The following is a 23,269-nucleotide window of genomic DNA, read 5'->3' as shown; positions in this document are numbered from 1 at the left end:
AGATTAACTTGTGTAAACCTACACTTCACATACTGGATGTTCTCTATGAAGAGCGGCAGGGACTTGCGCTGCTCTTAAGAACAAAAACAAAACCTATAATCGTGTCTTGGCTAAAGCCACAGCTTTGCCTACATGACACAATGGAGAGAAAGAGCGAAAAGGATTTAAACCATGAAAATGTGAGAATAATCACAGTGAGATTACAGTTGAACAAAACCCCCCAAGGAACAAAGAACAATTACTCTGGATCACAAACCATTTTTATTCTAAACTTGTTATTGTTATGGCGACGTCTGTCCTCCCATTGGTGCGTGTATATTCATACGTCTGGTTTACGTCTTTGACTGATGGTTTTTATGGGGACTGAATGCTGATAGGAGTAGAATTAGGGTTAAGTAGCTCATTTTATTATACGTATATTAAATAAAACATATCATTATAAACAAAAGAAATGTAGGGAGCATTTTTCATATCCATCCTTTTAACCTTGAACGCTCAGTTTATAACTGTGTTACTACCCAGCCATCGGATGAAGACATATTTATTATTTTATGAAGCTTTATTTAACCGGGGAAAGAAAGTCCTGGGAATTAAAATCTCCTTTCCAAAAGTGTCCTGACTGAGACAGGCAGCAGTTAGGAGCACAAGAGTTAAAAACACATATAATAACAACTATATAAACATACAACATGTACAAGGCACCACAAAAAAACTAGGTCATCAAAAGACTTGGCCTTTTCTTTGAAACTGAATATTTTAAAGCAGAAACAGAATGTCTTAAGCAGGATGTGCTTCAGCTTATGATCTGTGTTTCTCTTACTGATGAGTGTCACTCCTTGTTCATGTGTCAAGGTGTTGGATGGTTAACAGCTACTGGAAGCAGCAGGGCTTCAGCCTCATCCTCTGTAAAAGCACATCACTGTCTTTGACCATTGATTTCTTCACAATTGGCTCAGAGAGATCCCAGATTCTGGAGATCGGTTTTTATGCCATCTTTAAACCTTTTAATGCATTTAAAAGTTGGCTTCGGGGCAGTCTTGTCCCTGTACTAGGGGCTCCAGGGTACAACGAGTTCCACATCTCCAACAGGGACAAGTCCAGTCACGTTCATATCCACACATGTTCAAGCCAGAATCAGAGAACAAAAGTCATGAAATAGTGGAGCTGCAACAACAAAGGTTTAGCTTTAGCAGGATCTCTGCAGCCAAGTAATATCTTCCAAGACCTTATAGAAATAAAAAACAAACAGTTTGTATCCAGCACTGGTCAGGGCCTCCAAGATGCTGTGTCAGAAGTTTTACTTTCAAAATGAATAAGGTGTCCATATATAGCATAACACTGTGCCATGTTGTTGTTTTCCATCGGCGGGACCAGTTCCCATGAACGTGCTCTTCTCAGAATCATAAGAATCATCTTATGACAGTCAAGCTGAAGTCCATATAAAGACTTATGTTTTATTTTGCATCCATTTTTCCCCCCCTTTCTTTTGAGTGTCTGACGACATCTAAGGCCTGGGATATATCTGCAGTTTGACACATTCATTTCTTGACACAATCAGCTGCATTTTGAAATTTCTCCCTTCAGTTCGGTATCTTACGTAGAAGTACGTAAGATACCGGCAGACTTGGCTTGGGGGTGGAAAGCAGAGCCAGACAACACAACCTTTAATAAAACATACTGACATTGGCCCGGTTTCCCAGATCAGTTAAGTAGTTCTTAACAGCGAAAGACTTCTTTCAAACCATCTTAAGGAGCCTGTGAAAGAAGTCTTTCGCTGTTAAGAACTACTTAACTGATCTGGGAAACCGGGCCATTGTTGGAAGAGTAAGCAATTGTTGTTGTTTTTTCTTTTGTTATGATGACGGTTCAACACTTCACCATACAGAGAAAAGCTGCTTAACTGCTGCAGTGAATTTTGCATCTTACATATGGAGTGTTCATTTTTTTGAGAACATCCCAGACCTAAGATGAGATGATATTCACTGTTACAACACTACAGAGAGGCCAAAAACCTTGAAAAAGCATGCCATGTCCACTTCCTCCCCGCTGCCATCAGACTCCACAACCAAGCCTGCTCATAGTTGCAAACGGACAGTAACAACAAGATGTGCAATATCTAGGGGTTGTTCTGATTAGTTTTCTTATATTTGGGAACCTATTCTTTCTTTTGTTAATTCTTTGGCATCCTTGGAAGATTAATTTAATCTGATTTAATTTAATTATAGGGAAGTATGATATTGCTAACCATGTCTATTTTTTTTAGGGTACCTCTTATGTCTGTTTATTTTAAATTTGTATTTATTTATCTTATTTCATTTTTTGATTTATTTATTTATTTTCTTTTGTTGTTGTTTTGTGTGTCCTGTATTTTATTTTATTACTTTATTTTTCCTATTATTATTATCTTCAGTCAGAGTTTGATTGGTAATTGGTACTTACTTTGGGACCTGTTTATAATTACGTATTTTGCAGTGTGTGTGTTTTGGGGTGTTTGTTATGTTAAGTGTTGTGTCCTTATTTATTTTACTTGTTTTTTTTTTGTGTGTGTGGTAAAATATAAAATGGGGTATTCTGTCGAATCCTTTAAAAAAATGTTTATTGTGTAATATGCATTATGGACTTCTCAAAGAAACATGTTTAAAAAAAAAAGATGTGCAATATCTTTATACCTCATACACGACCTACCTGCTTTTTCTTGCACTACTTTTATTTTCATTCCACTGTAGGCCTATATACTGTTTATATTTTGTAATGATATATTTTTTTGTTTTTATCCCTTTTATCCCTTTTTGCTGCATGTGTGTGTTGTGCTTACTGCTGCTGTTCAAAGCGAATTTCCCCAATGAGGGATGAATAAAACACTATCTAATCTAATTAACATTGGTACCACTGGGTCACGTGGAAGTTATTGGAACAAAAAACCTGAATGTCAGTTGAGTAGCCAACCTGCAACTGACTTCACCGCAGTCAACCACTGAAGCACAAAAAAAAGCAAGTAATAAATCATAGCGTAGAACTTGACAAAGAGGAAAAAGTTGAAAAAAGCCCCCCTGTGATGGCGCACAGCTGCAGCGGTGCAGGCAGTGCGTCACTCCTCCACACTGAAGCCTCAATTATGGTCTGCGTTAAATCGACGCAGAGCCTACGGCGTAAGGTACGCGTACGCCGTGGTCCTGCGTTGGTGTAACGCGGAACCATAAATCAGCCTTGACGAGCGGATGCGCTTCTCTCGCTTCCTCCGACTCTTGACTTCCCTCCTCCGGTCCTCACCGAGCAACATCGTCTCTGGGTTTGGCCTCGTTGTCTGCACTTTTACCCGGCTGGCATATCTGGAATTAAGTTTTTGGAGTTTAAAGCCTGTGTTATTGTTTTTTTTCTATGTTTTTTTATTTTATTTAATCATCACAGTGAAGTCTGACAGGCTGCCAAACATCCGCCCGTTGGAGATTGAAGCGTCTCACCAGGTAGGCCCAACTTTCTTTTTCTAGTTTCTATTTTCATGGTATTTTGTATGTAGTTTTTTTTCATGCTATGTAACTCTATGTTCCTGATGCCTTTATGGCCAAAGTGTTGTTCAACTTTTTAACCCCAATAATGAACAAAAACATGTTTACATTTTTTAATAAAGTAATTAAAATCTCAGCAATGACACCTAAATATTATCTTTCTCACTATAAATAATTGATGTTTCTATTTATGACACCGTTAAACTGAATTGTGGAAACCCCAGTGATTAAAGTGTCCCATCTACGTGATGGCAGGTCTTTCCATCTATGACTGTATGGCTGTGTGGTTTTCAAGTTATTCCAACTTCTGCGTAACTGAAATAATACTGATTTAAAAAAGAGTCACAAAAATCACAACAGATAACTCGTAGATTTTGTTCAATCATGGCAAAACCCATTAATGTTCATTTTCTTTGTTATTTTGAGACATCCTTGTCCATCATCAGATGTCATTTAGTGGCATTACTGCTGAATCAAGAATAGAGTTTATATAAAATGAAGTCTATATAATATAGTAATTGGACAAACGTTAGAGAAATGTTAACTTTATGACATGATTTTCTTTTTTGGTGTTGTTTATGCGCTTCGATCACATTTTTCAGGCTGTGAATCCTTGGTCACACCCAAACCTTCGCGTCTTTTCTTCCGTATTTCTGTCACTACTATGTAATAGAGTAGTACTAAGTAGGCCTATGTAAGAGCCTTCCTGTTCACCATGTAGGTAGATTGTATGTTCCATGACAAATGTCTCACTGTCTGGAGAAATGTCTAAAAGTGAGGCTTTAAAAGGATCAAAAGCACAATTTTTGGCCATTGTTCACACTAAGAGATCCTTTGTGCTGCTAACTAACCAGTCTTTGTCTCTTGTCCGTCTCTAGTGACAAGTGTTATATCTGAACGGAGAGAATGGTGATCGATAAGACGAACGAGGAGAAGTTCCTGAATCTGACCGTGCCGCTGCACGGCCCAGAGCTGAACTGAAGCGAGACGAGATGGCCTAAAGAAGCAAGAAGTTACGCAAAGCCCATTCGATCCAAAGGTGTTGACCTTACAGAGCTGCTGCAGCAGAAACATCTAAGGAAATATCATCATAGCTCGGTGGCAGGAGATAAAGCAGGTATGCGCTCTGCCTGCTGGGAAAGCTGCCGTCTACAGATGGACGTATAACTCGCACGGTTTGATCGACTGTGGACCCGGACGAGAGGAAACTCAAACTTGGGCTTTGTTCTAAGAAAGGCAGACATCCTGAGGAGCGATCTGAAATGATGGCAACCATGAACGGCCTGGCGGAGATGTCAATAAAGTGTGTTCTGGTTGGGGACAGCGCGGTGGGGAAGACGGCCCTGCTGGTCCGCTTCACCTCGGAGACCTTCCCGGACAGTTACAAGCCCACGGTGTTTGAAAACACGGGGGTGGACGTGTACATGGACGGGGTCCAGATCAGCCTGGGCCTGTGGGACACGGCGGGCAACGACAACTTCAAGCAGATCCGGCCCAGATCCTACCACCAGGCCGACGTCGTCCTGCTCTGCTACTCCGTGGCTAACCCCAACTCTCTGGCTAACATCCAGCGGAAGTGGATGGCCGAGGTTCGGGAAAACCTGCCCAAGGTGCCCGTGCTGGTGGTGGCGACCCAGACGGACCTGAGGGAGATCGGGGTGCACCGGGGGAACTGCATCTCGCCGACGGAAGGGAAACGCGTGGCTCACGAGATCCACGCTAAAGGCTACCTGGAGTGCTCGTCCTTAAGCAACCGCGGCGTGCAGCAGGTGTTCGAGTATGCTGTGCGGACAGTCTTCAACCAAGCCAGGAAACAAGCCAGGCGGCGCATGTTCAGCATCAACGGGTGCAAGGTCTTTTGACCTTTGATTTGGTTTGCAACCTGAGCCTTTGTTTTCAGATGACTTTTGAGGGTCTCATTCAAACTCAGACAGTTTTTTAAAAATCTGTAAGGTGGTTTTTCAATGACAAAAAACCCCTCTATACTAAATACATTACAACATAAACCTAATGGAACATTATAGAAGTATATCGTCTATGTTGGTGTCACCCTGATGGGATTTCAGTGCGTTAGGAGCACAGAGGATTTTTGTGAAAGACTTTCTTTTTTGAGTTTTTAAGACAAAAGAAGGGTATTAATGTGTCAGTGTTGGGACCGGATAAGGTTGTGAACTTTTATATAGCAGTACAAACCAAGTAAGTGTCTTTACTAACACTTGGAAATCCCTTTTGTGTTGCGCATATTCTTTTTTTTTTTACATCGGAGTTGAATTCGGATGCCCATTCCTGACACAACCTTTACCATTGATTCAGGGTCGGGATCAGAACTAGGAGAATGCCGGCTTTTGACATCTTACTACCACAAATGCTTTTAAAATGATACAAGGTCTTTTTCATGTAGAGTTACACAGATCATCAATTGTAGGGTACTTTAATTAATTTTTTTTTAAATTATATGCTACCATAGAAAGCCAAATGGAAGATTTTTGTCCTGTCAGGCGCTACATTATGTGTGTTCTTTATATTTTCTTTCTAGCAGCATTTAAGAGGATGTAACCTGGAAATAAAATGTTTAAAGGTCAACGATTGGGTAAAAAAAATCTTTTATTTATTTATTTTTTATGTTTTTTATTGTGTAAGTACAAGTAAACCCGATTAAGACTTTATACTTTTACCAAATTTTTATACTTTTACCATATTACAAAAAACAAAACTATTTTGAAAATATGTTTGAAGAATTTACAAAAAAAACCCAATCAAAATATGTATATAATTCAGTAATTTATTTCTTTATTGATGGGATTTCAATCAGTCCGTAAATTTGCAGTTGCAATCAGCACGCTGTAGTTTAATGTTGACCTGCACCGCTCAGATAAGAAAATACAAAATAAGTCTTATTTTAGTACCCGATGGTATGCCCTAAACTCTCCATCACCATGCGAGAGTTTGTGTTACTGATAAAACAACTAACTTAGTTAAAACCCGCCTAAACTCCAAGATTTTTACATTTTTCTATTTATGTAAATTCTCTACAGCGTTGGTTCCTTGTTTGTGATTGGATATGTAGTTTGAGGTGAGCAATACTAGAATTGCAAAGAAAATCAACATAACAGTCATTTATGAGTGTTAAATGAAGTTTTTTTTTTAAATGTGTTTTTTCAGTTTTTCGAGTAGTTGCAGTGAATTAAAATGTGTTTTTCTTAATGATTCTACAGGTTAGTGATAAGACTTTTATAATTTTTATGGTCCTGAATAAAAGTTTTAAGAATTATACACTGTATGACATTTAATTTCTATTATACATACACAAACTTGGAGTCTGAAGTACAAACTTTAATAATTGCGTAGAATATGATACGTGTCAGGCTCTTTTTTTCTTTTTCTTTTTGCAAATCATTTATCGCAATGAGTTGAATTATCATTAAATGTGAAAAAGATGTGTTTAAGAGTTTCAAACTATGTAAAGCTGTGTCTTCAGCTCTTCAGCTGTCAAGAGGACACCGTTTGACTAAAATACAACACACTAGTCCGTCAGAAGTGATTTCTACTGATTTGTTCTGGGAATTCATGTCATCTTGAGTTTGACTTGTGTGAACCAAAGATGAACAAAATGAAAGAACTGTATTTTTGATGAATGAACTGATGAACTGCAGTAAAAAAAAAGAAGACTTCCACGTCTAAGTCACACAGATGCAGACTGAATTTGAAGTGAAGACATACAGTAAAGCCACGAGGCTAAGATTATAGAGGGGACTTTAATCCTCTGTCGGCTCCTTCGTAAGCTTTATTGTTCCAGTATGTGCTTCTGAACTGGTCTTAATCTGGTTTTGAAAAAGAAGAAAATCAATATTCAAAAGTATTATGGTCTTTAACATTTTTTATTTTTGAACTACGTGTGTAAAGCTGTTTGAATACAGAGACGACTGCATAAAGTCCGAGATCAGAAGTCAGCTTGAAATGGTTACGTTTCTGATAAAAACCAGAACCCAGAGCAGAGGCGACCGGGATAGAAGCTCAGAGAAGGCGTTTCCTCCCCCCTTGTGCTTTCTCCCGCTCTTTCTAGATAAACCTCCGTTTTATGTGGTGTTCAGAGCTGCCGAGGATGAGAGGCACCTTACACACTTTTCAAGGATGTGCCGAAGCACAACTAACCACGTCCCAGTACGTGCACGTGTGTGTAACAATAGGTGGGCAAATTCTCCGTCTCTCTTAGAGATCAAGTCACTGTCTTCTTTATCTAAGTGGTAAATGTACCTGTAATGTACTTTTATTGCAGATTATTGACCTTTAAATGCTAAATGTATCATAATTTGATGCATCAGTTCCAGAGACTGGCCACACAATCAAAACTTTTCCAATTAAAAATAAATTAATAATACAAATAAGCTTTGCTGATATTGATAAAGTATGATAAATATACCAGATGTCTTCAAAATGCTGCTCATTTTTTCCTTGCATGTTCTGACATTCTTACAGTGTGTGCATGAAGAGGGCCACACACACACACACACACACACACACACACACACACACACACACACACACACACACACACACACACACACACAGACGGACACATATATACATTTTGAGTGACAGATGACAAAGGTAAAGTGTCTACGCTGAGTGTGCAGCATATTTGACTCGCTGCTGTGGTCACATCTTTTATACCTCCTTGTGCTCTCTGCCACAGCTACCACAGTGCCTCATTCTTCTCTTCCTGTGCCTGTCTCTGTCTCTTTCTTTCTTACACACACACACACACACACACACACACACACACACACACACACACACACACACACACACACACGTAGACACACTGACGGTGTACAGAACTGTATGAGTGGAGCCACTTCACAGTTGCCGGTAGTTGTGTGTGTGCTTAGTTCTCAAGTGCCTTTGGGAGTTATATAAAAGAATGGGGGGGTTGGTAAGTAGGTTTACTTTTCCACAAAGGACTTTTTAACATGTCATGGCAGCCACAAAAAAAGGTGTAGATAAGTGCAGTGGTGTTAATAATGGAGGCCCTTCGGTTATAATTGCAGAACTTTGGCACTTTGGCCCCAACTCACCTGTACGGCAAGATTTAAGGCCGGCCTTTATTGTTATAAGCCACGCCTGCGCTATTCCTGCTATACAGTTTGCATAGTTACAGCCAGATGAAACAGAAGCCCCTTAAAGCGTCCAGTTTTTCACTTTTTTGTGATAAATGTTGTGAATTATGTTATTCTTTAAACATGACATCCTTCTTTGGGATTTCTGCAGCTGATTCTTGTTGTTTTTTCCCCTTAAACACTCTGACTTCCATCACAGTCCTCAAACATTTATGGAAGGTTGATTGTAGGTTCTACGATGGACGATGTGATGGACTGGTGACCTTTCACCTTTTTCACTTAATGACATAAACTCCAGCCTCCTCACAACCCTATATACAGTAGGCGTGGAGAGGTATAGAAACTCACTGAATGCATGAATTAATATAACTGCATTGTTGTCAACTATCCAACCTCCACCTATTTTTTTCTTTGTCACTTGGCTCTACTGATTGTGTTTATTCTAAAGAATATTTATGATTTTCCATGATTTCCATGATTTTCGATTTTCCATTTTCTCGTAGAGAGCCAAATTTCTCCAAGGGAACTGATTCTGAATGACACTATGATACGTTTGCATGTTGCCTGCCCAGTGATTTTAGCACTCTTCAACTAAACTTACTACAAAAAATGAGGAAATGTGGGTTTGGTAAATTATTTCTTTGTTTTTACAATGCTTCTTCGCAAAATAAATCTTAAATGTATAGAAAGTCTGTTTATTTCCCTTTTAAATTGTGCCACATTGGTGGATGAGCAGCAGAGCTGAGTATGTGGGTTGTGCCCATGTACAATTAATCAAATCTTCTCTGCTTCTCTGACTCTTGTTTGGTGTTTGGTGGATTGAATTATTGAAGTTTGAAGAAAAAACACATGTTGGTGATTGAGCAATTTACCCATTTAACAAACAGGAGCCTCAAAAGCTTGTGAAAGAACCATACACAAACACAACAGCCTGGCACCTCCTCCTCATGCTGGTCAGCAGCCTGGTCTCATGCTGCTGTGGGATGGCATCCCATTCTACAACTAACATTAGTCGCAAGTCAGCCTACGTGGTTTTCTTGACACGAACAGGCCATTCAAGCACACTTTGACCCTACGATCCAACTGTCGTAGAAAAAAGTCTGGGCTCATCACTGAACATAAACTTCCCACACATGTTCAGGTTCCTGTGCACGTGTTGCTAACAGGCGCAAATGGGCCTGGCGGTGAAGGACAGTCGTAGCGGGCCTCCCGGCAACCCTACAGGACCGGAGATTGGGTGCGTGCGGTCTGTTCTGGATTGTCTGGGCAGAGAGCTGTCGGCCATATCCTCCTGCAAACCCTGGCTGTAAATCTGAAGACTGCAGTCTACGGTACCTAAAGTGCCTGATTGGCACCTGATTGGCAGCAACTAGGGTACCAGAAGCCCAAGACAAGAGTCAATAGCAGCAGCAAAATAAGGTGTTTGGCATTGGTAGAGAAGATATGGCAAATTGTTAGTGGGCACACAGCCCACATACTCACCTCTTTCATCCCACAATGTGTTACTATTTAAAAGAGAAGCAAATAGGCTTTCCAGCGGTTTTATCGCCTAGAACAGGGGTCGGCAACCCAAAATGTTGAAAGAGCCATATTGGACCAAAAACACAAAAAACAAATATGTCTGGAGCCACAAAAAATGGAAAGTCTTGTATAAGCCTTAGAATGAATGCAACACATGCTGCATGTATCTATATTAGTTATAACTGGGGGAAGATTTTTTTTTCATTATGCACTTCGAGAAAAAAGTCGAAATGTCGAGGAAATAGTCAAAATTTCGTGAAAAAAGTTGAAATGTTGAGATTAATGTTGAAGTACAATCTCGAGAAAAAAGTCGAAATGTCGAGAAAAAAGTTGAAATGTCGCGAAAAAAGTCGAAATGTTGAGATTAAAAAGGAAAGAAAAAAATGAAAAAAGAAAAAAAAGAAGAAAAAAAGAGAAAAAGGAAAAAAAGAGGAAAAAAAAGAAGAAAAAAAGAAAAAGAAAAAAAGGTCAAACATTTTTGAAAAAGCTCCAGGAGCCCCTAGGGCGGCGCTAAAGAGCTGCATGCGGCTCTAGAGCCGCGGGTTGCTGATCCCTGGCCTAGAAGGATTGTTACAACAAAGAAATAATCTACCAAACACAGATTTCCTTACTTTTTGTGCTAAGCTTATACAGTATGTGCCTCACAGTTCAAATGTCTGCCGTGAAAGTGTACAGAGGTAACGTTGGGAACATGCAGAAACATAACTGAGCCAGTGGAGGACAGTCCCTCAGTGGACCGGCATCCGTAGAGAGAATTAAGCTGCACACGTGCAAAACAAATCATTGATATCAGAACAAGCTGTAATATTTTCCTCTTTTTTTACCAAGCTATGGCTTTCATAGAGAATACAATGGTGATGCTCCAGGTGTATGGTGTGATTACAAGATATATTTTTTTTAAATAACAAAGCATGTAAAACATCCAAACACACTGAAGAGTCTGTCAGTGAGGATAATATGCCTGTCTGTCCACTATGGGGTCCAGAGCCTTCAACCGCTCTGCCCCCTCCTCTGGAACTCCCTCCCCTCCGACATTAACTCACTATCAATATTCAAATTCCATCTAAAACCCATCTGTTCAAACTGGCCTACTCACTTTCATTTCTCCCCCACTCGGCTACTGCTGAGTTCTGATTTTGTTTTTGATTTTATTGCATTTATATTGTTGTCCTTTTTTGCTCTTTTAATCAATGATGTGTGCACTGTAAAGGTGACCTGGAGTGCCCTGAAAGGTTCCTTAAATAAATAAAATGTATTACTGTATTATTATTATCATTATTAATATGAGCCCTTTAATAGATAATTTTCATCTTATACCTACAGTAGCAGGACTGTTTTGATAGCAATCTGTTAAAAGACGAAAGTGTGTTCTTTAAATGTCCGTAGCAACTTCAGCTTAACCTCACTCTACATCTGCAGTCCTTACTGGTAGAAGTCAAAATGTATGCCGTGGAAAAACCGTCTATAACAGGAAATAAGATCCCCTGAAACTGAACCGGGTACTGTAATATGTTGCAGCTTTGTATAATCCAGCGCTTCTGCTCTCATGACGTGTCAAAATAACTTGACACTTGACACACTTGTTGTTTGTGGACAGCTACAGATGTTTGTTTCATAAAAGAATAAGACATATCTGGCTTTAAATGTAACTTTTTCTCATTTCATAGGATTGTTTGGAACAGATAACATTCAGACACATCTGATTTTACCTTTTTGTTATAAATCAATCGCACAACCTGGCTGAAAGTGCTGAATGCATTAAATACTAACCTTGTTTCATACACACATATTTTCCTAGCTACCACAACACCACTAATCGTTCCTCTGTCGGTCTCTGTGTCTGTAGCTTTCCTCCCTAATATTTCCCCTGTTCATGCACCGGCAGCTACACACTAGAGTCCTGATTCTTAAGCACCCACTGAACCCAAAACAGACTACAGGACTGTCTCAGAAAATTAGAATATTGTGATAAAGTCCTTTATTTTCTGTAATGCAAAAATGTCATACATTCTGGATTCATTACAAATCAACTGAAATATTGCAAGCCTTTTATTATTTTAATATTGCTGATCATGGCTTACAGTTTAAGAAAACTCAAATATCCTATCTCAAAAAATTAGAATAATCTGGGAATCTTAATCTTAAACTATAAACCATAATCAGCCATATTAAAATAATAAAAGGCTTGCAATATTTCAGTTGATTTGTAATGAATCCAGAATGTATGACATTTTTTTTTTTAATTGCATTACAGAAAATAAAGAACTTTATCACAATATTCTAATTTTCTGACACAGTCCTGTAGAAATGGTTTACATGAGCTCATTTCTGACTCTGGTATGATGGCTTTCATTTTTTTTTTTACATTTTCAGGCCCGTATACACACATGCATGCAGACGCACACAAACGTATACGCTGACATTCACACAGGAAGCACCTGTCCTGCGCGAGATCGGTACCACAGAAAGTGAATGTTAACACATGACATCACAGTGCACATTTCTCTGCAGAACCAGATAACTATGTCAGTAACTGCTCTTTTTTTTTTGCACAGTTGGAAAAAATATATAGATTTACTGTCAACTGTATGGGTCTTTCATCATGCAAGGCCTGTGCACCACCTGTCTTATATCTGTTCATCTTTTTTGTGTGTAAATGTATATAACAGCAATGTTACGGAGAAGCGATCTTGTATCTCAGCAGGACATTCCTGGTAAAACAAAGAGCAGGAGATAATAAAGTTAATCCACTGATAATTGAGTTACACTTACGGTAACTACAAGAACTGTTTCCTTTTTCTTCATCAGGGCTTACTTTTAAATTTTAAAATGGCTTTAATTAGATATTAGTTGTTCAGACAGCTGCCAAATGTTCTTCTTAGTTTTGCTTTGTTAGGATCATTTGTTCAATTTCTTGTTTTTTTTTTAAAATAATTCTGATGCATTTGAGCACAGGACCTGGATGAACATAGATGAAGAAAGAAAAGAGTCTAATTGATCAAAATACTAAAAACCATTGGCTTTTACGGAGGGTATACGTATACTTCAAAGATCAATATTATTTCTCTCTCTTGACAAAATCTGCTCCCATCACTCATCAAGGGCTAGAAAACAGATTGCTTGTCTTTTTTTATGTCAAAGAATCTTGTTCACTTGGCTGAGATCTTACCTAGGTGTCATTACATCATGTATGACATGTGTCATATCCTCATTGATATGTGTGTCTTTTTAAAATAACTCTGAGTAACAATAGTTCAGTGTACGTTTCACAGACGCACTTGAAGAGTGAAAAAGAACTTGTTTGTATGTCACACAGCTGGCTGTGGTCAGGCAGCAGAGAGGGCTGCAGGAGTCACATTTCACCCGCTGCCATTGTGCTATGTGATACAGCCATGTACCTGCGGACACGTGTGTGTGTGTGTGTGTGTGTGTGTGTGTGTGTGTGTGTGTGTGTGATAGCCACAGGTCCTGTTCCACAGCAGCGATCCCTCACACACACGGACAGAGGCGACCTACGACTAACAACCACCGAAGCATTCAGGGCCTCCGGCAGGATGTTAGACGTCGAGAATTTTCTGTGGTGTCGCTCAGCTCAGCCTCAGCAGGGCGGGATGGAGATCAGAACCGAGTGACACTGAATTTGGACCCCAAAGGTCATTGTGACGACCGCTTTTCTGAATAATTCAACACTCGGCTCGAGACTGGCAAAAAAATGAAGAGGGAAGCACTGATGGTTTGGATCAGCCTTTTGGTGCAAGGTTAGTTCAAGTGTGGGCAAGTGTGATGTCTGTACATTGCTTTGAACTTATACACTGTCTGTTTTTGTTTTGTGTGTGCTGTACCCACCATCTCCTCTTGCCTTCGCAGTGTCACATTGTGCTCAGGGTCAGTATGCCCGCAAACTTCTGAATGACCTGATGGAGGACTACTCCAATGCTCTGAGACCCGTAGATGAAACAGATAAAGCCCTGAATGTCTCCCTGCAGGTCACGCTGTCACAGATCAAAGATATGGTGAGTAGAGAGGATGCTCAGAGACGCATCAGCCCCAGATAATCAGGCATACTCCTCTCGACTGAAACATCTGACGTCGGCTGGATTAGAAAATACTGGATGTCTTAACAAGTGGAAGAAATTAAACCTTAGAAGATTTTCTGCCTCATATTTGTGCAGTGAACTCCACAACTTAAGCTTCAGGATGCACCGAAAAATAGAAGCGGTAAAGAACAGAAATTAAAACAGTGAGAGAAAAGAGTAAAATCACACAGAAAATGGTAAGATAAAATAATGAAAAAAGATTTATGGAAGAGTAATAAATCCTTCGGCAGGAGAAACAGCTGATGATCAGTTCTCCCTGCAGCACGTGTCAAAAGTAAGTAAAGACTGAAAGTACCACGTTGACAAGTCACATTCACCCACATCCTCTATATCGCATGTACAGTTTAATGTAATCCGATGACAACTGCAATAATACGTGTTTTTGCTCATCGAATAAGTTATATTTAAAGGGTTTTGAAAAAAAAAGGTCCATCCCGTATTTTATGTACATTTTTGGATGAAAAGAAAAACTAAAATGATAAACACTTTCAGTCTTACTCTATGAGATGAACTGTGGAAAGAAATGGTGTTAACTTTAAGACTTAGTAGGTACCAGAAGATTATAGACAAATAAAACTTTAAACCTTTTTATTCACCCAGTATTGTGATCAAACTTTTATCTTATTAGATTTTATTGTATTTTATTGTTTTTGATTGTTCTTTACTTTTATCCTCCTTTTTATACATTACTTGCTGTAAAGCACTTTGACACACCAAAAGGCTGTTGTAAAGTGCTATATAAATAAAATACATTACATTACATTATTCAGCTCTGTTTAGTTAAACATTGCATTTTGGAAAGCTGAAGTTTGTAACCTTTTAGTAAAAATGTACATTTATAAAGCACATACTTATATTAAATTGTGTTATGTGTGGTAAAATAACGTTCCTGCTTCACAGCAGGTTTCTTGCGTTACTTTCCTACTGGAGCACAAGATAGAAAAACATCAAATCTCTTGGAAAATCTTCAGGAAATAACCTTTTTGTGAACTTTTACCTGTCTTCATCACATTCTTGTCTTCTTGTGTGAATGTTTTCGTGTGTGTGTGAGCAGGATGAGAGGAACCAGGTGCTAACCACCTACCTGTGGATCAGGCTGGTGTGGTACGACGCCTACCTGAAGTGGGACAAGGAGGACTACGACGACTTGGAGATGATAAACATCCCTAGTGACCTGGTTTGGAAGCCGGACATCGTCCTGTACAACAAGTTAGTAACAAGAGGCAAAGTGAGGAGTGAGAGATAAATGACCAAAATTATACAACAGAAAATAAAAATGTGAAACGAGGGGCATTCGATTTGCTCATGCATCTACAGACACGTATCTGTTCTCCGTGCTCTCTAGAGCGGATGAGGAGTCGTCGGGTGAATCCAGCACCAACGTGAAGCTGCGTTATAACGGAGAGCTGGTCTGGGACTCCCCGGCCATCACCAAGAGCACATGTGTGGTGGACGTGTCCTACTTTCCCTTTGACTGGCAATCCTGCAATCTCACCTTTGGTTCCTGGACCTACAACGGCAACCAGGTGTGTGAAAAGCAGGTGAAATCAGGCAAATCAGGCAGCAGACCTTCAACCCTAAACCATCGTGTAACAGCTTGTGTTTCTGGAAGTCTACCTGTGTTTTCAGTACTCGAGTTGAGGGGGGATGAGGGGGGATGGCATCCCCCCTGAAATAAAAACGGTCCAAATCATCCCCCCTGTAAAACTGCCATCCCCCCTTTCCATCCCTTATGTAATTTCATCAATGAATGTGGTATTACTGCTATTTCAACATTTAGAGTCATCACCAGAAAAATAACACCAGAAAAATAACTTATTTGACAATTTTCACCTGTTTCAAGTACATTTTCACTTGTAATAAGTAGGAAAATCTGCCAGTGGGACAAGATTTAACTTCTTATTACAAGCAAAAAACTCTTGTTCCACTGGCAGATTTTTCTACTTATTTCAAGTGAAAATCTACTTGAAACAGGTGAAAATTGTTGTTTTTTTCCAGTGATGAGTCTTGTTTTAAGTGTAATGAGATTTATTTTTACTAAAATGAGACATTTTAACTAGAAATAAGACAAATATTGTTGTTAAGATTTTGTTTTTTTTTGCAGTGATCCATTTTACTTATCCTGTGAAGGACAGAGTCATATTGATAAGTTCAGAAAACTGTTTTTTATTGTTGTGTTTTGATGTATTTGATGTAAGCCCAGGGGATATTTAAAGCTTACAGAAGGCTGCATTTAACTGCTGCTATGTCATTCCTGCAGTATTTCTGCAGGTGTTTTGGTCAGTGCTATTATTTGTAATATATTATATTATTTGTAATCAGCACAAATTATCTGTCCCCATATGATAAAATCCACCATCCCCTCTGATTTTTTTTTTTACAACTCGAATACTGTGTGTTTTAAAACTGCAGGTTTCTCATGGAAAACATTTGTTAAATGTGACTTTCCCCCCCCCCCTCACCACCTGATTTTCACAATGTTCAGGTGGACATCAGTTTGGGCATGGACAGTGGTGACCTGTCTGACTTTGTGGAGAACGTAGAGTGGGAGTGTCACGGCATGCCGGCAGTTAAAAACGTCATGATGTACGGCTGCTGCTCGGACCCTTACACAGAAATCACCTACACCCTGCTGCTGAAGCGCCGCTCCTCCTTCTACATCTTCAACTTGCTGCTGCCGTGCTTCCTCATCTCGTTCCTGGCGCCGCTGGGCTTCTACCTGCCGGCCGACTCGGGGGAGAAGGTTTCCCTGGGGGTGACGGTGCTGCTGGCGCTCACTGTGTTCCAGTTGCTGGTGGCTGAGAGCATGCCTCCTGCAGAAAGCATGCCTTACATAGGTTAGAACCGATCTTGGTGTTCTTTGCCCTATTAGAGAAATAGAAATCAGTAAATGGATGATAAGTTATTGATCATGTCAACATCCTCAGCAGAGGGAAGTTCATTAGCTTGAAGGCTGCTCTGGCCACAACTGCATGGGTGGATATGCCCTTGTATCAAGATACCATTGAGTTTCAGATTCAGAAGTACAGATTACCACGATATAACTTTTGCTTTTTGCAGTCTGCTAATAGCCCTTTGATTCTTGTTCAAGATCTTTTTGCACATTTTTCTTGCAGAAGGCTTCTAGATCTGTGATATTTTGGCAACTCTAAAGATAGACTGCTATTTTGAAGTCTACCCTTAGATTTGAAGTAGTTCATTGAGGGTTTCAAGCTATAAAATATTTATCTGTCCAACAATGCTATGAGAAATTCTTTAATAGACTTTTCTTGTTTCTCTCAAACTTACTTTGACCACATTTTTGCATCTATCCGTTTGTTTTATGAAGGACCAGGTGGTTTTTCTTACCACGCTTTTCGAATATGGAGCAGTTTTGTGAAAAAACGTTTGCTTTAGACGAAATTACATCCATTTGTGCTTTTATCTCCATCGTAAAGAGTGCATTGAAAGAGATTTGTTTTGAGACCCACCTGTGTTTAACCAGCACTTCCTGGTGAGTTATATTACAAGCCAAGAAAGTGTATTTTTTTCTATTCATTTTTGTTTTATGCTGCTTTGTGGACGTTCCTTATCTCGGTTTTTGACGTACTAAGCCGCTGTTTAGAGGAACCCATAGCCGCTGATTGTTGGACTAAGGTTTTAAAGGTCCATACATACACAAAATAAATAAATAAAAAATTGGATCAGCTGACCTTGTCCAATAATGTAAATGTTACCTAAGAGCAGAAGCCTCCTTGGGGTCATGGTCCCATGCTGCTTAACCGATTATAAAAACTGTCTATCGGAAAAGTATATTCACTTTGTTAAAATTGTTGAAAAGCACTTGCTATCTTTAGCCATTTGGAGTGAAGTAAAGCTTCTACTCACCTAATAGAAATATTTCCAGAGGGTTAGCTCAACTTTTGCACACCAGTGTGAATGTCCAGCCTTTTATTAGGGCCCGAGCACTTACAGTGCGAAGGCCCTATTGTATCTGCAGGAATTTTTTTTTTTCTTTCTTCTGACGAAAGGAGAAAGACGTGCCCAAAAAGTCACCAAATTTTGCACACAAGTCAGGCCTGGTGAAAAATTTGATATTTAATGGTTTGCATTAATGGGCGTGGCAAAATGGCTCAACAGCGCCCCCTAGAAAACTTTGTGCCTCAAGCCCCACAATACGGTTTGACGTACATGCATGAAAATCGCTACACACCTGTATCATGGCACAACTTAAAGAAAAGTCTCTTGGCGCCATGGCCGAAACCGAACAGGATGTCGGCCATTTTGAATTAATCGTGTCATTTTGGCGAAATTTATGCCATTCCTTCGGCAGTTAATACGGCCCGAACCGTAACGTGCCCCCAGGTGTGATATACATCAAAATGTGCGTCTCCATCCTGTGACTACGCGCATTACTTTTCTGTTTCAAAAGTGTTACCGTGGCGACGCTAGACGCCAAAACACGCGCCCACCCTTCATCTGATTGGTTGAGACAGAAAAAACTTTGTGCCTCAAGCCCCACAATACGGTTTGACGTACATGAACGAAAATAGGTACACATCTGTATCATGTCGTAACTTACAGAAAAGTCTCTTGACTCCATGGCCGAAACCGAACAGGAAGTCGGCTATTTTGAATTAATTGTGTAATTTTGGAGCAATTTATGCCATTCCTTCGACAGTTAATACGGCCCAAACCGTAACGTGCACCAAGGTGTGTTATACATCAAAATATGCGTCTCCATCCTGTGACTACGCGCATTACTTTTCTCTTTCAAAAGTGTTACCGTGGCGACGCTAGACGTCAAAAAGCGCGCCCACCCTTCATCTGTTTGGTCCATATTTGATAGTTACACCAAAAGTCCCAAATTTTGCATGCAAGCCAGGCCTGGTGATACATTTGCTATTTCATGGTTTGCATTAATGGGCGTGGCAAAATGGCTCAACAGCGCCCCCTAGAAAACTTTTATCTGCCATAACCTTTGAATGGTTTGACATAGAGAGTCGTGGGTGGTGTCATCGGACTCGGTATTGAGTCCTTGACCATAATTGGTGAAACTTAGCCCCGCCCCTTCTTCTGATTGGTTGTCCCTTTTTTCTGCTATAACTTTTGAATGGTTTGACATAGGAAGTCGTGGGTGGTATGCTTATATGCTTATGGGGGGCGGTGGCCATGAGTGCGAGGGCCCGTTCATCGCTGCTTGCAGCTTTAATTTTGCATATATGATTACACTCAAGTATTGCGCTCGATAAATGTGTTCTTTTATCTGTCCTCTCCTCCAGGGAAGTACTACATCGCCACCATGACCATGATCACAGCCTCTACATCCCTCACTATCTTCATCATGAACATTCATTTTTGTGGTGCTGAAGCCAAACCCGTCCCTCACTGGGCGAAGGTGCTCATTATCGACTACATGTCGAAAATCTTTTTCGTCTATGAAGTGGGGGAGAACTGCACAACGCCAGAGAGCAAGAGGACTCCACTGTACCCAGAGGAACCCCTGGGTTACTATCACGACGACCCCTTCCATGACAGCTACTTCCATCACGACAGTGACCCGTACAAGTACAGCAATGGCCACGGCGTGCATCAGCACGACGAGCATCATAAAAAGCAGGCGAATGGCAACGCCGGCGACAGGAACCAACATTACAACAACCATAACGGTCACACTTCCACGCCGGGTGTAGGTGGGACAAAGCAAGAGCCCACGCAGCACTACCACCACATCCGGAGGGATGAACTGGACTACGAGGCCCCGCCGGAGCCATCGAACCTTCAGCAGCTCAACGGGGGTCTCAAGGAGCAGATGTTCTACCCCTCAGAGAAGCAGGAGGTCCCAGCCTGCCCGTGCTGCTGCCCATGCCTCCAACACAAGCAGGTGACACCGCGCTCCGTCTCTCACTGATCTGGTTACAACCTCCTCCTCGGCTCCTAGAGCCAGTACTGGAGTTGAGGGGGGATGAGGGGGGATGGCATCCCCCCTGAAATAAAAACGGTCAAAATCATCCCCCCTGTAAAACTGCCACCCCCCCTTTCCATCCCTTATGTCATTTCATCAATGAATGTGGTTTTACTGCTATTTCAACATTTAGAGTCATCACCAGAAAAATAACTTATTTGACAATTTTCACCTGTTTCAAGTACATTTTCACTTGAAATAAGTAGAAAAATCTGCCAGTGGGACAAGATTTATCTTCTCATTACAAGCAAAAAAATCTTTTTTCTTTTTTCTACTTATTTCAAGTGAAAATCTACTTGAAACAGGTGAAAATTGTTGTTTTTTCCAGTGATGACTCTTGTTTTAAGTGTAATGAGATTTTTTATTTACTAAAATGAGACATTTTAACTAGAAATAGGACAAATATTCTTGTTAAGATTTTGAGTTTTTGCAGTGATCCATTTTACTTATCCTGTGAAGGACAGAGTCATATTGATAAGTTCAGAAAACAGTTTTTTATTGCTGTTTTGATGTATTTGATGTAAGCCCAGTGGATATTTAAAGCTTACAGAAGGCTGCATTTAACTGCTGCTATGTCATTCCTGCAGTATTTCTGCAGGTGTTTTGGTCAGTGCTATTATTTGTAATATATTATATTATTTGTAATCAGCACAAATTATCTGTCCCCATATGATAAAATCCACCATCCCCCCAGATTGTTTTTTACAACTCGAGTACTGCCTAGAGCCACTTGTTTTAATCCGTCTGTCCGCCCTTCAGGTGGTGTGGAACATCCAGTTCATCGCCAACTGCTTCCGTGAGCAGAGAGCCACGTGTGCGAAGGTGGCAGAGTGGAAGAAGGTTGCCAAGGTGATGGATCGGTTTTTCATGTGGATCTTTTTCTTCATGGTGTTTCTCATGAGCATCCTCATCATTGCCAAGGCATCCTGACAGCTTCATAATCATCTCTTTGCTGGCATGAATCCTCGGTGATACTCATTCCTACTTTGAAACATGACTAAAATTAAATGTGAATACATTTCATGTCGGTGTGCTCTCTGTCTGTCTGTATGTATGTGAGATTTTTTTCATTCACCTTCACTCCCTCCAAAACTCCATCCAAGCGTCTTAGTTAGTTAATGTCATGTGCGCTTGCATGTGTAACGGAGCAGTGGAGCAGTAAGACAATCTGGGTCCTACCCTGAACATACATGGCCTCTCCATTATTGATGAGCTAATAGCCAGACATCCAGCGACAGGCATTACGTTTCTTGTGTTCAGGGGTAACAGCGGATTTGATTTCTTGTCGTAACTACCACTACCGCTTGTCTTATAACTTCACGTGGCCGAGGTTGACTGGAATTTCCCAGCGTGCTCTGAACACAGTGTTTATTAGCATGAGTCGAAAATGATAGTTCATTGTTTGTAATCTGTTTGTATTATTGAAGCTGTTATTGATCACACAGGTTTTATTATTTCTCTATCGCTCATGATTGTCTCACACCATGAGTGAAATCAAATTACTCTCGTCTCGAGGAAACATTGTGTAATATGAGTTGATGGAGTGTAAATACTTTAAAAATGAAATACCGTATTTTCTGGACTATAAGCCGCTACTTTTTTCATAGGTTTTGAACCATGCGGCCTATACAAAGGTGCGGCTATTCTGTGGATTTTTCTTCCACCGCTAGGGGGAGTGCTAACCGGGATTAGAATAAAAACTAAGACAAAATAAATGCAAAGTAGAATACGCTTCTTCTTCTTTAGCAGATAGAAGTAAAAGCAGATTTCAAACAGATAAATAGATGAATAAATACCGGTTATTTTCTCTTGGTTCTGTCCCGTTTTAATCAGCAAAGTTGCTGCTGTGTTAAAAGACACTGTTAGGAAAGGATCTATTTAGGTACAAACATGTACATCATTTACAGCTCAAAATCCTTCTGTACATGTAGTATATATCTAATCTAACAACATAAATATCTGCGGCTTGCATATCTTTTTTTCTAAATAGAGCGGATGCAGCTTATATACAGGTGCGGCTTATAGTCCAGAAAATACTGTAGATGCTTTTCCAGGGAAGCTGTATTTTCTGAGGTTGTTTTTGTGAGATTGTTTTCTGGGTCCAAGTACGGTTCGTTGAAAGAAGCTGGTGGTTACTGTAGCCACCTCAAATAGAAGATCATGCTAACATTTCTAGAGTAATCTATAACTTAGAATTGGTTAGCAACGAGGATATGTTTTATTTCAAATTGCATAATGTTAGTAGATGAATGTTGTTGAAAGTGACTGTTTCTATTCAGGTACTAGAACTTTGTTTCCTCAAAAAATCTCTCCTGAACATTGTGAAGGAAAAATCCCATGAAGTTTTCATGGCGGTAACCTATCGATAGGCAGGATAGGTCGCCATCCATTACAGGGAGTCATATAGACAAGAAACTAAACTCACTAACACTCAGCACAGAGTCACCAGTTAACCTTAGATACAAGCTTTTGAACTACTGGTGGATCTGGAGAAAATCTGGACGTTGTACACATACTATAAAGTTAAATTTACTTGGGTTTTTACCTGAAGGGACCCCATCTACATTATCATTTAAGTAAAATGACATTTCTGAGTCTTGACGGGGGCTTAAAACAGCTATTTATTTTGATGTAGGTCTGTTATGTATTGCTTGTTATGTTCTAACTCTAAAAGCTTCAATTGATGTTATTTTGAGCCCCAACCAAAGGTTTACGGTCTTGGGTTGCTTCCAGGCTATTTTCATCCGCGCTTACATAACTTTTCAAGCAAACACAAGAGGATTTCCAAGTTGCTGCCTTGGCAAAACATCAGCAGGATAATCCTAAATACCACAAAAACGAGATCCAACCAGCCGTAGGTTATCCATCATCAGGAAAAGGTGGACGACGGCTGACGTCCACACAGTTTTTGTTGGAAGAGAGAGCAAAGTTATATCCAGATACTACGGATTTGGGCCAGTTGTCGATATGTGGATACTGAAGTTTGGAGAAAAATGGTGGATGTTTACATTTCACTTTTACTTCAGATGTTGAAGACTTTCACCTAACCAGGTAAGATTGTATCTTTTAATTAACGTACACTTT

The 23,269-nt window shown here is 40.0% G+C and overlaps 2 protein-coding genes across 2 annotated transcripts; both read left to right on the top strand.

Moving 5' to 3' along the window:
• Window positions 1-3,396: 3,396 nt before the first annotated feature.
• On the top strand, window positions 3,397-6,827 carry rhoh (ras homolog family member H). The gene is made up of 2 exons (XM_061730099.1): window positions 3,397-3,464; window positions 4,385-6,827. Exon 2 carries the CDS (start codon window positions 4,769-4,771, stop codon window positions 5,366-5,368), a length of 600 nt encoding a protein of 199 aa, XP_061586083.1. The 5' UTR covers window positions 3,397-3,464; window positions 4,385-4,768; the 3' UTR covers window positions 5,369-6,827.
• A 6,776-nt stretch (window positions 6,828-13,603) lies between these two features.
• chrna9a (cholinergic receptor, nicotinic, alpha 9a) lies at window positions 13,604-21,177 on the top strand. The gene is made up of 7 exons (XM_061730086.1): window positions 13,604-13,902; window positions 14,012-14,157; window positions 15,296-15,450; window positions 15,587-15,767; window positions 16,727-17,078; window positions 19,503-20,104; window positions 20,945-21,177. The coding sequence occupies exons 1-7, from the start codon at window positions 13,857-13,859 to the stop codon at window positions 21,113-21,115; spliced, it is 1,653 nt and encodes a 550-aa protein (XP_061586070.1). The 5' UTR covers window positions 13,604-13,856; the 3' UTR covers window positions 21,116-21,177.
• The last annotated feature ends 2,092 nt before the right edge of the window (window positions 21,178-23,269 follow it).

The sequence above is a fragment of the Cololabis saira genome, chromosome 1 (genome assembly GCF_033807715.1).
Source record: "Cololabis saira isolate AMF1-May2022 chromosome 1, fColSai1.1, whole genome shotgun sequence".
NCBI lineage: Eukaryota > Metazoa > Chordata > Actinopteri > Beloniformes > Belonidae > Cololabis > Cololabis saira.
This window is presented reverse-complemented; position numbering and strand designations above follow the sequence as displayed.

Coding starts and splice junctions, on each gene's coding strand:
- rhoh (XM_061730099.1), top strand. CDS start 4,769: ATGATGGCAACCATGAACGGCCTGGCGGAGATGTCAATAAAGTGTGTT.
- chrna9a (XM_061730086.1), top strand. CDS start 13,857: ATGAAGAGGGAAGCACTGATGGTTTGGATCAGCCTTTTGGTGCAAG. Junction 15,768..16,726: donor GGACCTACAACGGCAACCAG/GTGTGTGAAAAG, acceptor CACAATGTTCAG/GTGGACATCAGTTTGGGCAT. Junction 17,079..19,502: donor AGAAAGCATGCCTTACATAG/GTTAGAACCGAT, acceptor CCTCTCCTCCAG/GGAAGTACTACATCGCCACC.